Source organism: Aplidium turbinatum, chromosome 15, assembly GCF_918807975.1.
Source record: "Aplidium turbinatum chromosome 15, kaAplTurb1.1, whole genome shotgun sequence".
Taxonomy (NCBI): domain Eukaryota; kingdom Metazoa; phylum Chordata; class Ascidiacea; order Aplousobranchia; family Polyclinidae; genus Aplidium; species Aplidium turbinatum.
Window position 1 is genome coordinate 16958319 of NC_137486.1, and position 19538 is coordinate 16977856.

At 37.9% G+C, this 19538-nt stretch overlaps 1 protein-coding gene across 1 annotated transcript in view; it reads left to right on the top strand.

Annotated features, from left to right (window-relative positions):
* Nucleotides 1–19538, top strand: part of LOC145784014 (fibrocystin-L-like) — a 94758-nt gene that overhangs the window by 29204 nt on the left and 46016 nt on the right. Inside the window, exons 25-54 of the mRNA XM_082595771.1 lie at nucleotides 88–274; nucleotides 1096–1328; nucleotides 1870–2052; nucleotides 2806–2972; nucleotides 3179–3278; nucleotides 3975–4091; nucleotides 4413–4570; nucleotides 4869–5020; nucleotides 5150–5274; nucleotides 6443–6601; nucleotides 6793–6903; nucleotides 7532–7753; nucleotides 8214–8374; nucleotides 9123–9207; nucleotides 9802–9958; nucleotides 10260–10421; nucleotides 10779–10893; nucleotides 11552–11689; nucleotides 11889–12026; nucleotides 12330–12527; nucleotides 12628–12745; nucleotides 13116–13205; nucleotides 13582–13709; nucleotides 14079–14221; nucleotides 14596–14693; nucleotides 15768–15926; nucleotides 16550–16781; nucleotides 17227–17485; nucleotides 18311–18449; nucleotides 18758–18906. Coding sequence (XP_082451897.1) covers nucleotides 88–274; nucleotides 1096–1328; nucleotides 1870–2052; nucleotides 2806–2972; nucleotides 3179–3278; nucleotides 3975–4091; nucleotides 4413–4570; nucleotides 4869–5020; nucleotides 5150–5274; nucleotides 6443–6601; nucleotides 6793–6903; nucleotides 7532–7753; nucleotides 8214–8374; nucleotides 9123–9207; nucleotides 9802–9958; nucleotides 10260–10421; nucleotides 10779–10893; nucleotides 11552–11689; nucleotides 11889–12026; nucleotides 12330–12527; nucleotides 12628–12745; nucleotides 13116–13205; nucleotides 13582–13709; nucleotides 14079–14221; nucleotides 14596–14693; nucleotides 15768–15926; nucleotides 16550–16781; nucleotides 17227–17485; nucleotides 18311–18449; nucleotides 18758–18906 — 4583 coding nt within the window. The remainder of the gene's footprint in view (nucleotides 1–87; nucleotides 275–1095; nucleotides 1329–1869; nucleotides 2053–2805; nucleotides 2973–3178; nucleotides 3279–3974; nucleotides 4092–4412; nucleotides 4571–4868; nucleotides 5021–5149; nucleotides 5275–6442; nucleotides 6602–6792; nucleotides 6904–7531; nucleotides 7754–8213; nucleotides 8375–9122; nucleotides 9208–9801; nucleotides 9959–10259; nucleotides 10422–10778; nucleotides 10894–11551; nucleotides 11690–11888; nucleotides 12027–12329; nucleotides 12528–12627; nucleotides 12746–13115; nucleotides 13206–13581; nucleotides 13710–14078; nucleotides 14222–14595; nucleotides 14694–15767; nucleotides 15927–16549; nucleotides 16782–17226; nucleotides 17486–18310; nucleotides 18450–18757; nucleotides 18907–19538) is intronic.

Genomic DNA, 19538 nt, shown 5'->3' on the forward strand with positions numbered 1-19538 from the left:
TTCTTTTTGAAAAAAGTATTTTTACTGGCTGTGATGTGCTCGTCTTCAAATAGTTGTGCAATTGAATATTTTCTTTTTATATTTTAGGGGAAACTGTGGTTATTCATGGAGCTGGGTTTGGCACACAAGAGGGTTCCATATACTTTGAAACTAATCTTCTCACCAACGTAACTTTATGGACTGACACGACCATACAAGTGTTGACACCTTCCTTGCAACCAGGAACATATGATGTGATGTTAAATGTCGAGGGTGTCGGTTGCGCTGAAAGCAGGTGGGTCGTCGTTGTGAGAATAGAGACCCAGTAACACTGAGAACTATTTTCTTTGCACGGAGGCTAAGCCTTGTACAGTAGTGGTATTAACTAGTAACGTTGACATAGAGATCCAGAGGGTACATTTGGACGCGAGCCGAGGTGATTTTAAGGGCTCATAACCTTTACAAAGGTCCCAACACTTGACAAAAAACACCGCGTACTCTTTCGATGTTGAAAGCTGGTTGTTGAAAAACACCGCTCACCTCTACCTATAGGGTGTAATAAAATGGGTGGACGTAGTTGCTGAAGGAAAGGCGACCGGGAGAAAGGAACTGGCCACCCTATACTCTCGTTCGTGTCGACGGCTTAGTGCAATGAAAACCTTATCTTCTCATCCCCCGATGCTTGAATCAAGTATGGGAGTCACCTTTACCTTACTCTTTTGATGTAGAGCAATTTTCTTAGAAGTATCTTGATTTGGAGTCTGAAGATATCATTGGTACTATGCACAAACCATCCTCTCAACAGCCCTGGTGTTAACACGTGGAGTTAAAATTAAAGTTTTGTTCTAGGTTTGACATTTGTTCGAAGATACTGGTTTCACTTTTTAGATAGCTTAAATGGGATTAGTATTTTTTTAGGAAAATGAACAACTCTGAAGGATGTTTTGTTCCCTCTACTCCACTAATTAATTTTCAAATCTTCTTGGATGTCTGTCTTTTCGCTATGCTAAGCATGATCGTTTTTTATTTTCTTTCAAGTTGAATGATTTTATTTCCTGTGAAAAATCAATTTACAGTTGTGATTACTTAGCTTTGAGTCTGAACATCTTTTTGCAGCCATTCAGTTACATACGATTTTACAATAACTTCCATTGCTCCTACCTCTGGATCTATCATGGGAGGAACCACCGTGACCATCACTGGCAGTGGATTGGTTAACGACATGAATGTTTCTTTTTCCCACATAAAATGTGATATTGAAACTGTTAACTCTGCTGGAACGGAACTAATCTGCATAACCCAACCAGCAACGACTACTTACATTGTCACCAACGGCGGAAGACATCCGAGTAAGTGCAAATTATAGCGAAATAGTTAATTGCATTGTTGTTGTGATCAGGGCTCTCTAGCATCAACTTCCTGGCATGAACGCTTCAGCTTCTACTTCAAACTAGAAGTAGAAGCATCTACTAAGAGTGAGTTACTGTAGTAACTTCTTTTTTTCAAAGACACTTTCTTATTTTCAAGGTTAATCACGAGGATTGAAGCATTGATGTTATGTAATCATGTTGAACGTTGTTGTCGTCGTCGTATCCATGCCAACGCCCGGTGGTTAAAAATTTAGATTAAGTGGACGGAAGACAAGGCAGACAATCTTCGTGTCCACCTTAAGTGTCCTACTAAACGACACAGCCGCGTGCTCTTCAGCGGTGTCGAATTAGCGCACCTTTGCTTGCAGTCCAAACGCTCTCACCACTCGGCTACGCAGCCGACGTTGAACGCTGACCAACCAGGAAAAGCAAGAGCGTGTGAATGATAAAAAATGGGTTGAAACTTTATCCCCATATCAGGATTTTCAAACCTTTTCACACTTTTACGTTTTTATTTCAGGTCATGGAATAGGATATGCTTGGAAGCCTGCAGTGTTGAATTTAGTTGCTGGCGATCGAGTGAGTTTTTCATGGTCTGCACCCCCACAAGTCACTGGTGTAACTATCGGCCTTTTCACAACTAGAGACATCTTCAACACAACCTATGACGGAAAAGGGTTCAATGTAGCACCAGCTTCTACAGGTCTATGTCATAATAGTAATGTTTTGTATTTTATATAGCTCTGTATCCATCTATCGCAAATATGCGTTTCTCTCAGCGCTTTACATTGCAAGCTGTGTTAGTGCAGTCGAATAGTGGTACAGGCCCATTACTTACATCAGATTGCTTTCCAACAATCATATACCAACAATCAATCAATCATTTTATGTTCGTCATTAACTCGTCCAGGACGAGAAAAGATACTAGATACAAAAATCGATATAGACCTACCAGCATGTTAATGAACGGGAAAAGGTGGCGAAACCTTAAAAGGTTTAAAACATGCCTGAATAGAAAATCATGTAGTAGGCTAGGCTATATATCAGTAGTTAGCACGGCCACAAAAAACAAATATCAAAAAATAAAACAAAAACAGAGAGAAGCACACAATGTAGTAATGAATGACAGCCGAATGAAAAGTGAACAACAACGGTACAACTTTTATTTCTCCAAAAGGAGAGGCAGTTTTGTATATCCTGGTTGACAAGCCAAGAACCTGCTGATTTAGTCTTTGAGTGTTGTCCACAAAAACATTTGCACCTTGGGGAGGTGCGGAATGTGTTGCCGTTGAGTGAGCTTTTTATTGTTAAAGGCCTGTTAAATTTTCTTTGTTCGTCCTCCAATCTGTGATGTTTTGCAGCTTCATAGAAGCCATAGATCCTTAAAAAGGTTATCTACTGATAACCTGTTGGGGCTTGACAATTTTACTCAATTTCATATGTTGACTATACGCAGGCATGAAATCAGTCACCTTCAACAACGTTGGGACAGTGCATTTCGCAAGCGGATGTGTTGGTAGTGGTTGCCCTGTGTTCATGCGTGGCGCTCTCCATGTTGAACGGGCACAAACCCTGGTTAAAGAACTTTCGGTGACCATAAATGAAACTGAAGCGATTTATAATGTAAGCCATTGAAAATACTTTTATTTTTTATAACATCATTCTTCAAGTGCCCATGATTGTATATAGCCTACATTGCATTGTAAATATTTGGTGGTATGTTTAATCTTTTCACTGTTTATTCTTCTCTTCTATTGAAAATGTGTTTCCCAAAAACTCTCCAATTTTATTTGGAATTTCTAATAAGCTAATCCTTAATTGTTCCTCAGCCAAGCGCTCTTTCATTTACATTTGATGCCAATCTCACTCCTACTGTGACTAAGATTTCACCTCGAACGGGCAACACTGAAACTCTGATAACCATTGAAGGTAGGTAGTGGTATAAGTGGTTAAGCTTTACGGTTTAATTTTTACTTGGTGTGAAACACTGCTCAAGTATCTGCAGCCTATTTTTGAAAAAAAGTCAATTGCAATCCTCATGGACGAGTGTCGACTTTAAAACAATTAAACACAGCTCAAGACAATGTGAAATATTGTGCTGCAGACTCTGAATTTAGTCAGCCAACAAAAATTTCTTTAAGAGATCATGTGACTAAACGAGAGAAAAACGGTTTGATTTATTCCAGCTTTGTGATTCAAAATAGTTAATAAAAAAAGGACCTCGAACGCAGTTTCATGAACGCAATTTAATCTAGGTCTGATGTGACCGCATTTTTCAAATACGTTTGATTAACTGGTAATATATAGACTTTTGGAGGCCATCACTCTGTTAATCTTGGTAACCGGCACTGCGTCAGTGGCCCAAAGCCTCTACAGGTATGCAAAACTACCAGGCAAGTTTATCAAAAGCTTTGTCCGTCCGAAGATAAAAATTCAAACCAACCAAATAAGGAATCTAGTAACTATTTTTAATCTTGACAATTTTCTTGGATCGACAAACATTTATGTATAAATTGATTTGAATTTCTTTACATTGCCTATGGTGGTATGTATTTGTCGAGTGTTTCTGATATCGTAGATTTTCACGAGTGTATTTATGGATAGTTTTATGAATTGCATTTATAGGTACTGGATTCGTTGCTAACCCTTCTGTGACCGTTGGAGGGAAGCTATGTGAAGTTCAGGATTTCAACTCCACTAGTATATCTTGCAAAATCCCTGCATCTCAAGGGCTGACTATAAGTAAGTGTTTGTTTGTTAAACGCAAAGTGAATAGCTTTAAAAAATCTCCTTATATCAGTTGTAAAAAAAAATGTGCAGATTTAAATGCAGATTTTTAAAGCACATATTCAAATATAAGCAACAGATAAAGCTACAGAAGCATGACTAAACTGCAACCAACAGGCTATTCAGGATTGCCGCAAGTTGTGACGCAACTGTACAACACTATGCACAGGTCATGCTACTTTTGAGTTCATTACCATAAGTATTGTGAAATTTGAAACTGTAACTAAAGCCCGCTATGTTTGTTATATGTTTGTAATTAGTTTATTTTACGAAAAGATTTGTACCACGAAGTTGAAGTGAATATCCCACCGCACGGGTATGCAAGAATGGAAATCCCAAACATTCTAGAAAGGACGTTTGTGCTGTTCCCACTAATAACATCGGTCTCTCCAAGCGTCGGCTCGATAGCTGGAGGAACAACCTTAACCATACAGGTGAAACAACATCAAACAATTTTATATCTTGAAGCAACCTAAAATGTTTACAAAGTTGGGTAGGTTACCAATACTAAGTCGTAGATAGCAACCAAGACACCTTTTGGTACCCAGACAGCAAAATCTGCCATTTTACATTGTACAAAATGACGGATTTTGATGTCTAGGTAGTTTTCCTTTTCATGATGTTGAAACTATGGAAAAGAGCAGCTTTTGTTTGTTGGGATATAGTCTAACTTAGCCTGATTTTTACAAACAGACGCCAGTTGCGACTACTAACATTTTAAACTTTTGAAAGGGTTCTGGATTCGACAACACAGCGGCAGTTGTGATCAACGAGCTGACAACTTGTAAAATTGTCGTAGAGAATAGCAACTATGACACAATCACCTGCGTGACAAACAGCGCTCCAATAGTTGATGAGTGGAGTACAGTTGGAGTCACACTTGGGTAAGAAATAATCGTTGAAATAATGTTAATTAATGTAAAACGTGTTGAAAATTTCAGTAGGTTAAAATATTATTTCAACAGTGTTGGGGTTCGGATTTTTTATGATTAGCTTCATCAATTTATTTTCAGGCAAACTCCTGTTGATTGTTTTACTGCGTGCGCGTTTCTGTATTCATCGGATGCAACGCCAAACATAACTTCTTGGAACACCTCTGGTTCTTGGGGAAATCTAAATTTCAACTTTTTTGGATCTGGTACGACTCTTAAAAGTACAGCAGTTAGGTGCTGCGTAGATTTTAGACAAGTGGGACCATGCTTTTATGAGAAGCTTTTCTAATTATTGAATGTGGGAAAAAGCATTCTTGGATTGAGAAAGCCTTTTAGAGAATTTAATGATAGCAGTTTCGCATACTTGTAGGCTCATGTGGAGGCTTTGAACCATTGTCGCGACCGACATTGACCATATAATTTTCTTTTTGCTTTTAACAACGTCAAGCGAAATGCCAAAACTGCGTCCAAAACCACACAAATACAAAAGCACATATTTTTGTACAGTACACATTTGAATTTTAATTGTGAAAATTTTGTTTACGTAAAATTGATTTACTCCTGAACTTTGGAATTAGGGTTGTTTCGAGACGCATGCTCACATGCTAAACAACTATGATATGATTGGAAATGACTACTCTAACATTTTTATGCTTTCAAAATTTTATTAAAATTGCTAAGTTTGTCAAGCTGGAAAAAAGTAGTGCACATAAAAGCCATTTTAAGCTTCAGCCAGGTTAAGCAAGCAGCAGCAAACTGGTGTAGTGTCTGCGTCCAACTGGTTTACGCAAGCGTAGTGCTAAAATTTATACAAAAAGCCAGACAGTAATTGTCGGAGCGATGTTCCTGGCGTCAGCACTACCTGACTAGCAGTGGTTGAGAACTAGCCTATGTAGCATAATTTAGTGGTGCTATGCTGATGAGCCCAGCCTCATGGGCGAAACACGTGTCTATCGCTAAATTCATGCTAAACTCGACTGCTGAGAAACACGTAGGCTTATAGTTGTAAGTTGTTGTGGGTTCAATTTAGATTAATTTCCTTTTCAACTGAGTATTCCACCACCATGACATGTAGCCTACATTAGACAAGGTAAGCTACTCATCACACTAAGCCTTTCTCACTATGGTCAGTTCTTTTTTCTTCAGCAATTACGTTCCAATTTTTTTCACCATGAGTAGAAGTGAGCAGTGTCTACCAACAACCAGCTTAAGCCGCATGCCGAACAAGGTTTATAATATTAGAAAAGCAGCGCCTTATCCGCTGCGCCAATCCACCGCTAATTTCTAACGTGAAAAATAGATATCAACAATTTATAAAAACTTTCGACCAACATGCTGAACTGTAGCATGTCGTCAACATGCTTTTCTTTCAAGGTTTTGGAAGCTCTCAAAGTGACGTCACTGTCATGCTTCAATCTGGAGACATTACCAAAGAATGCACTGTGGTTGATTTAACTGACCAAAGTTTTCGGTGCAATATTGATGGATTTGCGGTTGGTACCAATGCGATATCAGTTCGTGTTTCGGGAAAAGGTGGGTTTGTTCTTGTTAGTAGGCTAGAGATAAATCATAGCCATAGAGCATATGGATTTTTCAGTTTTATTGGCCTAAACGTTAATTTCCTTTATTCATATTTTCTGTAATTATGACAATAGAATATATTTTACATACGTTTATGAATGTAGGCCTACACAATATATACTACATATGATTATATTTTACAGGTTTTGCACAGTTTTTAGATTTTACCAACCAAATTAATAGCCCTTCCACAGTAGATGATGTGATCCCTGGATCAGGAAGTATTAATGGTGGAACTGTGTTAACTATAAGCGGTATGCAGCTTTTCAACAGTTGGTGCAAACAAACTGTTTTCATTAGATTCTATGCTTTTTACGTTCATAAAACCAGTTCACACGGCAAGATACGATGAGCAATTTTTAAAATTAATGGAACTACAGTTTGTTTCTAGCACTAGTTTCAACGTTCATCTGATGAAAGTGAAAGTAAAAGCAACAACAAACAGGACGATTTATTGTTTCATTGACGTTTCGCGCACCATGACAATGCGCATCCTCAGAGCGAAGAACATGCAAAATAAAATTTACAAATTTATATACTTCAGTGCGATTGAAGGCAAGAAAAAATGAAACACACAATATTTTAAAGATTGGCGAAAGATGTGTGAATAGTTACTTTCCACGTTAAATTACGTAAAAACCTCCAACATTAAACATAAATTCGAAACAGTGGAGGATGCTCATTGTCATGGTGCGCGAAAAGTCAGTGAAGCAATAAATCATCCTGTTTGTTGTTGCTTTTACTTTCAATTTCATCAGATGAACGTTGCCACTAGTGCTAGAAACGATAATTGTCCTGATGAACGCCCAAGCTTTTCAGTATTCAGAACTACAGTTGCCTTTGTTGCCTTTTTTCTTAAAAGCGTTTTTTGTGGATCGACAGGGAATGGGTTTGTTGATGGTATGACGACCGTTACCATTGGAAACGTTGATTGTTCTATTTCCGCCATCGATTTGTCATCGATTACCTGCACGACCGGTAACCTAGTCACAACAGGTGTCAAAGATGTTCGGGTGATATCCAACGGAATATCTTATCCCACAATTTCATTTGAATCTTCTGCAAGTGCCACTCCCACCATCACTTCCATAAATCCATCCCATGGTTTGTTTGTGTTTACAATAGCAGAATGCATTACAGGTTTCATTGAGTACTTGGCATATGACTTTCATCTGAAAGTAGTCGTGTGTCTATAAATTTGTCGTGTCTGTAGTCGACTTATATTGTAACACAGGCAGGTCATGTTACCTCGAAACATGTTAATCATGGCATTTTTCTAAAATATCTTTATTATCTTGCGTCAGAAAAGACTTTCCGTATTCAATACAACGCCCAAAAGATATATAGGCCTGCTTAAACTGCAAATGAGTAAAGATCACCGTGGTGTGGTTGTTGCAGTTTTGCTATCCCAAAATGAAAAGACGAAATTTAGGAATTAAGCTTTTAAAGCGGTTTCCTCACGCTAATAATACGTAATTTGTTCAAGCTGTACAGTCTTGAAAAATCAAATCCTTCATGGCTATTACTGTTCCTCTTTTTCGTTATTTTATCTTTCATCCTCCAGGATCAGGTGGTGACGTCATCGCGCTACAAGGGTCGGGATTCGGCAGTGAAATATCCAATGTCACTGTGACTATTGGCGGTGCCAATTGTGATGTGTCATCAGTTGGTGTGGAGATAGTCTGCACGCTTGGACCCCGGGAGGGTGGGGCTGCTGATATAGTGGTAAGAAGTTTTTGATCTGTTTTTATCAGTGACTGGCGAAGAAAATGTTGATGGAGCATTCGTCCTGGGCAGAACTATAAGATCGATTGTTTAGTAACTAGGACACTAGCTAACAGTCCCCAATGTCACCACGACGAAGATGACACTGTTTAACAAAACATATTATTCATATATGGCATGATTTGAAATTATATTTCTAGATCAGTACAGTAGTGTGCTGCTTTTTCTTGCTCATGAGTTTAAATCTTTTGACTGTAATATCTTGAATTGTGTTACATTGTCAACTAATTCCCAAAGGATAGTGTACCATGATAACATGTGTTGGTAAAAAAGAGCGGTGGTGAGACAGAGCGGATCCAGAAAGGGAGAGATTGGCCCCCTAAAACACAGAAAAATATCTTTATTTATGGTGTGTTTGCAAGGTCGGATAAATGTAGACCTGGACATTATTGTGTTTTGTTGGAATTGGCCCTCCTAAGACTTGTTGGATCCTCCCTTTGTAGTAAGACCGAGTGCACGACGCTCCCAAAGACATAGATTCGACTCTCACCGAACGCTCGTAACTGTGTTTTTGGCTAGATACTTTTACTTGACATGTAATAACAGGTTTAAAAACGGACACTGACGTTGTTTTTGTCTTCTTCAATTATTTTCTAGGCCTTGAAACCCCAGGCATAAGCCTGATACGACATCGATGTAAGCTTACAGATATTACTGTAGCAAAATCATAATTTAATATTCGCTTTAGGTTCACATCGCGGGCAAAGGTCTTAGCACAGTTGATGTTTCTTTCTATTATGTGCTGGAAGCTACATCAGCCTCTCCATTAACAGGTTTTTAATGCATGAAAAAAAAAACTTTTGCATACAATTCAATTTGATATGAGCACCACATTATTAACGTTCAATCCAATGTCTCAAGTTTGCTGTTGTTTCTCTGGGCAAGAAACTTTACGATAATTGCCTCTACCCAGTGATCAACTACGAGTTATGGGTAGTACCAAATTTAAGTCATAAGTAGAGTAGACAACCGGAAACAGACATTGCAGTCGGCTGCAGCGTGGCTCAGGTATACGTCGGAAGGCGTACACCGATGCATAGCGCTCAAGTCCGCTTTCCCGCAATGCAGGATAAAGATAATAAAACAAACAAAAACAAACTTATTGAGTCAATTTATTTTCAATCATATGCAAAAAATATAAATAACTCAATGTTAAGTGTATAACAATTTTGTGAATGTTAAAATAAACGTTTTATTGAATTTCTTTGCTGAAACAAGAAGCAATAAATTTGTCAATATACAGCCATATCATCTCAAAAACATGTTTCACGCTTTGATGTTGTTAAATAGTGGCCTCAAAACATCAATTAATTCAACAAACCAAGGTATTTTTCACTTTTATCTTTACATTTTTTTTTTAATTTTAGGGAGTTATGGTGGCGGACAAACATTGACAATTAACGGGCAAGGATTTTCGTCAAGCAGCCTTGTTACAATATGTGGTATCACATGCGAAATAGAAACGCAGACATCGACCACACTTTCTTGTCTCACTCCTGAAAATGCAAATATTGAAAGTGGTATGTCAGCGTCTGGTCTTTGAAGGTTTGGTGTGTTGTGTTGTTTATTCCATTAGATGTAGGCCTTGTGTTTATTCACCCATTTATTTGGTGTTGTTTGAAGGTGGTAGAAGCTGACCCTGTTAACCTTGCTGCGGCTTTTCCCCACCACCCTAGTACCGGCCTTAGCACCATACTCCACGACATCTCATAATCGTCATACTCCGTATTATAAACGTACATAATGCGCCATTCTACAAAACAAAAATAATTCATAAAATGGACCAGCAATTTCATCAATAAAATAAGCTTTATGTTTCAGAAAGCACATCATGTGAAATAAGATTATCAAACGGGCCAGATAGCGTTAACGTATCTACACCTTACGTTTACCAATTGTCGAGTACCCCTGATATCACCGGAGTTTTTCCTTCAAGTGGGGGCACCGCTGGTGGGACACAAATCACGATATCTGGGAAAGGATTCTTGTAAGCAATAAGTCTTATTTTGCTAAAATAAAAATAACGGTAAATTGATACTGTTTGACCGTTTTTTGATGTTATATTCTAGAAGCATCAGTGATCGAGGCTGTCATTATGCAGTATGTGGTGATGAGGTGAAAGTGATTGTGATACAATACATTTTGTAAGCCTATAACTAAAGGTTATAACACGTAAATTAAGATGCAAAAAAACTATCACACATAGTTTGTTTGTGCTGCTTACCTTTAAACCTTTTTTTTATGTGAGCAAACAAAGATAAGGAAAGCACCAGTTTGTATTTTAAAATTAATCCGATTTAAAGTTTTATTTAAACTTCCACCAACATGAAGACTATTCTGTTAGATCCAGTTCGCCTCTGTCTGTCACAATCGATGGTGTGGTGTGCGACATAATAAGCTCTAATGATGGCAGTGTCACTTGTGAAACCAATGCTCATCATGGATCTTTAAAGACGAAGGTAAGGTTAACAATGATAAAAACTAGAAAGACATTAGTGGAGATGGTCAAAATGCAACTGTTCCGTTAAAGATGAAATTTTGCCAGCTTTGTTAAGTGCAGTACTCAGTTCAGTTTGTTTTTCATTTTCGGAATCCAAAAAAGAACAATGGTCAGGCTAATAACAATAATTAATTCAGGAACAAAACAAACAAAAAGTGGAAAATCACAACGGCTTAAGACGCGCCTGTAATGTAGACCAAATTCAGTAAACGAAAGTAATTTAGCACAGCCACAGGCTAATATTGTGTAGACTGTAGATGACTATCGAAGTCACATGCTTTCAGATATGCTAGCCGTTACAAAAGTGGGTATTTTGTTCGAACAAAGTAGCTGTGCAGATAGATTATCGCAAGCTGAGTTCTTTAATAAGAGTTTTTTTATTTTTGTGCTGTAAAATAGACCTTAATTTTACCTGCTTATAACAAATGTATAGATTGGTTAATTAGTCCTGCTGGTGAGCAAGTGCAACTGCTTCCCTCATCAGCTCATATCAACAATTTTTTACTGACTAAACTAAAGCTAAAATAATTCAAAAAAGTAAGACTCTTAGCAATGGTTTCTGCGTGTTATTCGTCTGCTTTCAATTTAAAATTTTCTGAGGGAGATCTTTGTTTCAGGTTAAAGTTAAAGTGGGAAACAACGGAGTTGCTCTCAAAGGCAAAGCTGACTTTTTTTACATCGACAGATGGTCAAGCCGCTTTACTTGGGGAGGCGTCAGTTTGCCGATAGAGCGAGACTTTGTTGTCATCCAAAAGGTAAAATGTTGTCTTATTTCATCGGGTACGAGTTTCTCCAAAGTTTTCTCAATTTTTTTTTGTGTGAAAACTTTAGAATTTTTCTCCACTATAAATTTAGAGCCTCAAGCATTTCATGATTTTTAAAAACTTTCGGAATTGAGAAGTGGCTAAACTTGCGTGTATTTTTTATACTGTGCTTAAATTATTATTCTTACAGGGTCAAACCGTATTACTGGATACGGACACCCCTGTTTTAATCATGTTGTTAATTGATGGAGGGGAAGTTATCTTTGATGAGAAAAATGTTTCCTTGAATGCAGAGAATATTTTAATCACCAATGGAGGTCGTCTGCAAGTGAGTAGCCCATACTGACATTTAATTTCAAAGTATTCAATTTAAGCTCGAATTAGCTTTTTCTATTGAACAATATGACAATCTAAAGGATATGAATTCATCTTTCACAGTTTGCTTTTTTAAAATTGTATGAAATTTTCCACCAGGAATTTGATTTAAAACATATAGTGCACTCTTCTGCTGCAAATGACCTGTAACACCTCGTATAGTTTATAGCTCCTTTTACATCACAAGATCACACTTTATGTTTAAGTCGTTTTTTGTCTTTAAACTTTAAAAACTAAACTACTTTTTTACAATCAGGTCGGCACAGAGGAAGAACCATTCCAATCTCAGGCCAGTATAGTCATGTACGGGCACCTCAGGTCTCAGGAACTGCCCATCTTCGGCGCGAAGACCCTGGCTGTGCGCAATGGGACACTTGATCTTCACGGTAAACAAGTAACGCATCCGTGGACGAAACTGGCCTCAACTGCTTCGGCTGGTGCATTGCAGGTAGGCGTGCGCTGGGACTGTTCACAACGAAAATATCTCCAAATTGAATTCGAAGCAATTTAGTATACTTGCATTTCTTTAAATTGCTTGCCTCATTTTTCTTTAGATAACTCTGCAAAAGTCTGTGGATTGGAAAGTAGGAAGCTACATTGTCATCGCATCTACTGGATTGCGTCATTCACAGAATCAGAATGAAAAGCGGGAAGTGATATCAGTGTCGGCAGGTGAGAATACACCCTTGAGAGTTAACTTTAGAGTTAAGTTTGCGAAGGTGATGAGAGCCTATGTATGACACTCGAAAGGGTACCGGTTCAACATCCTTCAAGAGTACGTGGCTCTGTCTTCTGACATGACAAGCTTGAAGGTGGGAACAGAGGTTGGTTTTCTTACCTTCTCATCTGCTTAATCTGAATCTTTACCAATCGGACGTAATCAAACAGGGATACGGAGAACCTTACTGAAATTAGGGACAACAGGTGGAGTTGGTACTATACGGCTTTGCAATACATGAGAGCAATAACTAATGGGATATCGTAACTAAAATAATTAGATTTACTGCGTTTTACGTTGTAACATTTTTTCTGTTTTGCAAAGATGGAAAGACCCTTTCTTTGGATGAAGCTTTGGAGTACGAACACTTGGGCATCACAGAAAATCTTGGTGGAGTTGATGTCGAATTTCGAGGTAGTGACCAAAACTTTGGCAAGCCTTTACCCAGGCAGCAAAGCCCTTCCTGTTTACATTAATTTAATGTCTGAAAAAGAGGAATATTTGCTTTCTGGGAGACATTCGGTAGGCTTAATTTAACGTTGCTTGGTTTGCCGCGTAACGGCGCAACAGCCCAGCATTTTTTCTACGCCAGGACTTAGCCTGACACAGTTTGAAACAAAATAAATCCTTCAGATAGGTGGTCTGTTGTGCAAAGCTTGTGTTTTCGCGCCCATCCGTTGCAAAAATGGTGTGGTCATGTTTGATGAGTTTTTAGTCTCAACTGATTATACTGTTGACATGCGTTTCCCACTTTCCGGATTTTTCTTCCTCACTGGTATTCTTTGTTTAGCTGAAGTTGGCTTACTGACCCGCAACATTGTTTTCCGTGGTTCCAATAACCATGCTTGGAATATTCCTATAGAAGCCTGCCCGGACGGTTTCAACACGGGACAGTTTGCACTACAAACTTGCTTTCAGGTATTTTATAACCATGTAAATGTGGACTAGCTTAATTCACGTTGATACTGTGAGAATCTGATTAATTGTTTATTACTTTATTCAATAGGATTCTCAACGGGCTATTACTTTCTTTTTAGCATATTTGAAAACAAAATAAAGTATAAGCAAGAATTAAGCCACGCGTTTAACCTAATTACACGTCAACGCTGTTTTATCTCAGTATGATTATTTTTTATTTTTCAACAAATCACACTGACATAAAACATACCTTACTTTTTTGAAAAGATATTTCCGGGTTTAGTTTAAATCTTTTAAGGTTAGTTGAGCCATCGTAGGCCACATAATCTGCAAATAAACTTGATCCTTAAACCACTGCAATCACCACAGGGTCGATTTGGTGAAGAAATTGGCTCAGATCAGTTTGGGGCTTCGATTATGGTCCACTCAAAGTACAGGGACTCCAAAGAAGCTATGGCTCGTATTGAGCATGTGGAAGTGACTTACGCTGGCCAAGCATTCAGGCTCGGAAGGTATAAACATAGTCAGGAAATTTACTGCTTTTACATTTTTTCAACGTCTATACTAATGATTTCAACATTTGCTGAAAATGATTATTTTTCAAGCCTTATTTGCATCGGAAAAGGCTTTCTTTTATTATAAAGCGTACAAAATAAAATATAAAAAACATGAAATACAGCAATACCACAACATAAGCAATAAGCAAGTTGTGCAGTCCAAACGATGACATAAAGAGAGTTGTTTCCATGCTGGGTAACAGAATTTGAACCTCGCCTATCGATTAGAAATGTTGTTTTTTTTAATATCGGTCAATTGTCATTTTAACTTGATGTGACTAGTTGCCATAAACTAATACTTAAGCAATTGAACGTTGCGTTGTTTCTAGGTACCCCATCCATTTTCATCTGATGGGAAATGTTTCTGGAATGTACGTAAGAAGGTGCGCCATCCACAGAACGTTCAACCGAGCCGTAACAATCCATGGTAACCTGACATGATTTTAAATGTTGTTTGCAAGTTTAATTTTGAGATAGACCCTGTCACAATTAGTAGCTATAGCCCACACGATAGGCTACGTTATGTGTCTTGACCAAGCGTACTGTTTCAATTGTAGGCTACAATTCTTACGAAATGTTATTATCGGTTACTGTCCGATAATGACCTTTGATTGCAAAATCTTTATTGTGTAATATACTTCTAGAAGAATTTGCATACGTGCAAGAATACAAGGTTCCTCAACTTGTCAGGTATTTGTCGAGCACTTTGTCAGGTAGTAAGTTGTTACGACGTCACAAAGATGTTTACGAGTAGTAAAACTGTGAGTTCAACGAGTTCTCATAACGTAAAATTATCGTACCTTCTCGAAGTTACTGCTCAAAACAAACCTGCAATAGTGGCGTAATATGCATATTGATTATTGAGATTATTATTGAGATAGAAAATTGAATTGAAGTTGAAATTATTGAATTCGAGTAGATGAGAGTTGATGCTATTAGAAGTTGTGATCGAGTTGTATAAGTTGTCAGTGAAATACGTTGGTCGAATATAGAAGTTACAGGTGTTGGAATCTGTTGCTTTTCACAGTTATTGTCGATTATTTGTTAAAAGTTCTGAACCATTCAAAGCCTTCAAGAATTTTCATTTATCATCTCACAAGTAGAATTATTCGACCATTTATTTGACTCTTTTCCGTTTGATATCCCAATAAACTACGTCATTTCTCTTTCATAAGTCTCTTTCCTGGCAAGAGATAGAAAGAACCGTGACACACCCAAAGCTAAATTGGAATTTATTGAAAGAAGTGCTGCAGTAACTACATTGTCAAGTCAAATTTATGATGCAATTTTCACTGCCTTGTTATTTTTTTTATTTTTATACGCCAATAATAACTTGAACATTTTTTGGACGCCTACACTTTTAAACATTACGTTTTTCATAACAAGTAAATAAAACCAGCCAGGTACGAAAACTTATAATTTATTAATAAAACTTTCACCCCAATAAGGTGGCTTCTTCAGTACCTTATTCAAATAGAAACATCTCTCGTTTTTTCCCCAGGGACACACAATCTTCTTGTTGATTCCAACGTGGTCTATGACGTCATGGGCGGAGCTATTTTCATAGAAGATGGCATAGAAATCGAAAACGTTATCCAATACAATCTGGCCATCTTTGTTAGGCAAAGTACATCTTTACTCAATGATGATATCACTCCTGGTGAGAGAGTTGGTTGTATTGCGTTATTATTAGCCCAACAACGTTCAAGCGTATTTTTAAAGGTTCTGGTATGTGTTTGCAATCTAACTTTAAACCTTCGCTTCAGCTGCCTCTTTAGGGATGAGCGCTTCCTCTTTGTAACAAGCCCATGAGAACTCGCATCCTCCTGCAAGTGTGATGCTGAAGATCACACTGCAGACCACATCATGAATGACTGCTCCTTTTGTCCACCAAAGAAAGCATAAGGCTTGCTTGTCTTGATGGGTAGACGAAATATTGACTGCTTTCTAGTTGTCTCAGCAAAATTTCAGTGAGAATTGTAGACTGTGCAGTGGACACCCTAGGCTAGTAAAAAAAATTATGCATTTGACTACAAAACCTCAAACCAAGAAAAAAAAAATAAAGCAACAGCCTGTAGTCTTATAAACAAGATTTTGTTTTAATTGGTCGTATTTACGCTTATAGACGTACCAACTGCGTTATGGTGGTACAAAGGCATTTGACCAATGTACATTTTGCTTGGACTCCCATTGAGAGAATCTAGGCATGTTATGACAAGGCAGTCAGTGGTTATTGTATGTTATGCCAAGTATCCTTTGTGTAACTTCATTTTTTGCATTCAGCTGCTTACTGGGTTACCAATCCTAACAACGTCATCCAACATAATCACGCCGCTGGGGGAACTCACTTTGGTTTTTGGTATCGAATGCACGAACACCCTGATGGGCCCTCTTACACACCTACGATCTGCCAACAAAATGTTGAATTGGGAGTGTTTCAAAACAATACCGTTCATTCACAAGGATGGTTTGGACTGTGGATTTTTGAGCATTACTTTCCAATGCAAGGAGGAAAGTAAATAATGTTTGTTTTTCTGACACAATCTATCAGTATAACCTTGTCTATTTGTGCACGAAACCTCACTATTTGGTTGAGTTACTTATATGTAGCTTTTATACCTCACCTGACTCAGTTTGAAAAACTTTCTCATCACATTACAATGGAAAATTCGAACCATGTTGATTGTTGGGCCATCCTAGGGGCTTGAAAAAGTTGGGTTATCGGTTGTGTTTTTACTTGTGCAATACAGTAGCCTACAAGTCATGGTCAAAAGATGATGCTGAACTGAAAAAGTGTACTGCCCTTAGAACGCTAGATGTTGCGGCCTCACAGTAACAACACGCAGCCTACAACATGGCATTGATGTACAAATTTTAGAAAACCGTTTGTTTCCTGTAACCTGTTATCTCTAGAAATTTAAATTAGGAATTGCTAACGATTGTCTTGTTGATTTTTGCAGCTGCGATTCTGACGTTCCGAGCCCAGCTCGATATCGCTCTTTGACTACTTGGAATTGCGAAAAGGGCGCGGAATGGGTGGATTGCGGCGCGATTCATTTCATCGACTTTGTGATGGTGAACAATGAAGTTACTGGGATCGATCTTAAACTTATCAAAGGCACACCATGGGGAGAGGAGAGGGGGGCTATGATCAGCAATTCTTTGATTGTCGGACATTCGTCTATTTCCGAACCAAGCTTCGAAACTCCGCTTGCAATTGTAAGAATTTTTGTTTTAAATTGAAATATTATAAATAATTGATTGAAAGGTTATCGTCTTTATTAAAAAAATGTCATAGCTAGGTACATTACATAGCCGTAGGTGATGGAGATACACTGGGAAAGTCGCACCCTCAATATAAAAAACATCCCAAATTTTGGCCAAAAATGTCCAGTTATTTGGGAAAATTGTAAAAAAAATCGCTATATGCTGTGTTTTTAAAAATATGTTTGCAAAGACAAAATTTGGGCATTTTTTTTTGCGCTTCCAAAATATTTTATACTTCTACGGCTATGGCTTGGTAGGTTGAGAACTTGTCGTTGAGAAACATTGCGCAGTAGTTTGAGAGTGGACTACAAATCTCACTGTCACATTGTTAAAAAAATTTAACCCCTTTTACAACATTTGAAAAATTTAGTAAACATTTTCAAAGAGCAGTGGTCAGAGGAATAAAGTTATTTTTCAATTGCTGGAACAAGACTTATTCAGGTGAAAAGTTTAAGGATGGGATTATTGTACTTGCCCGGATTATGCATGGCCTGGATCAGATTCTAAATAAACTTACTTTTTGTAGAAAATGCTTTCTTTGAAACTAATTTTTTAGTGGGATATCAATAAACATTAACATTAATTGTAATTTCGCACTTGCAACGCCCATTCTAGCACGTGGTGTAAGTGGTTTATTCGTATTTGAATTTTGATAACAAAAATTGCCTTCTTTGCTTCCCTGTCGACTTAACACAAACTTTTAGCGGATAATCACAAGTCTGAATGCGACAAAAATGTTATTAATTTTCTTGACAAGTTTCTTTGCTTTTATTGCAGACCTTACCATTCGGTCCGGGCCTAACCATAAAAGACACCAAATTTGTAAACTTTAACAGGAAGGGAGCAGTGTTTGGCTTGACAACTGTTCAAGGAGTGTGCGTACATTCATGTGGAGGATATTACTACCACGTCGAAGGTATAGGCTACGACATTGCACCAGCCAATAACTTGCCATTCTTATTACCTTATTTTTCAACTCTGGTTTGTCTACAGCATTCCTATATCCTTTGTTGACACTTCAAGGATAAACTTTATCGCTACCAGCTTGACTGTAGCAGAATTGTATAAAATCTCGCCCAACGAGTGGTCCGTTTTCTTAATATTGATTCAACGTTTAAAGACGTTAAAATAAGCAGACATTAAGAAGAATGATTTTTGATACCTTTTAACGTTTGGACGTCAGATCTATCCAAGTTTTTTGATAGTCAATTTCTTCTTTGCCAGGTTTGTCGTTTGAATCCGTGACAAGAAAAGTAGTTTGGAGATGGGATCACGAAGGGGTCATTCTAGACGTGGATGGTTCGTTCACTAGTCAAAGTCCTTCCTCCAGCGTTGTGCCTTACACCGGCATTTTTGATACAGCTGTCTGCCATGTGAGCTTCTTATTTTTAGCTTACTTGCTTTTAGTGTCATGATAATTATGTCATTTACTGTCTCTCTACCAGCTGCTTTTTTGCGATTGCGCTATTCCAGTAATGTATCGTCAACGTGACCAACGTATGCACCATTAATGTGCATCACCAAATAGTAGGCTGCATACCCGAGTGGTGATAGCCCTGGTTTGACGTTCGCAAGGACGCTGGTTCGACACTGCTCAAGAGCATGTGACAAAATTTTGGCACACTTAATGAAAGTGGACGCCGAGACTGGCTGCCTTACTTTCCCATCTACTTAATCTAAGTTTCCGATCACCTGGCGTTCAATTATAGTCACGTTGATTTACTCTTGCAGCTGCAAGTTTATCGCGGAAAAGAACGCAATAATTTAATAAGTTTTTATTAAGGCCCAGTTGATTATCGAATTGAATAATGTCTAGCGGCTCTAGCTAGGGATTGGCAATATAGAATTTCGAATAGTTGCAATCCGAATATCTAATTATTCGAATTGAAATGACATTTCGAATCGAATTTTCCAAACCGAAATGAAAATATCTGCTTTTCCGACTACCAAAATTTTTTATTGATTTTTCGCCGACTAGTTACGTTCGGTTCAGCGATAGCTATTC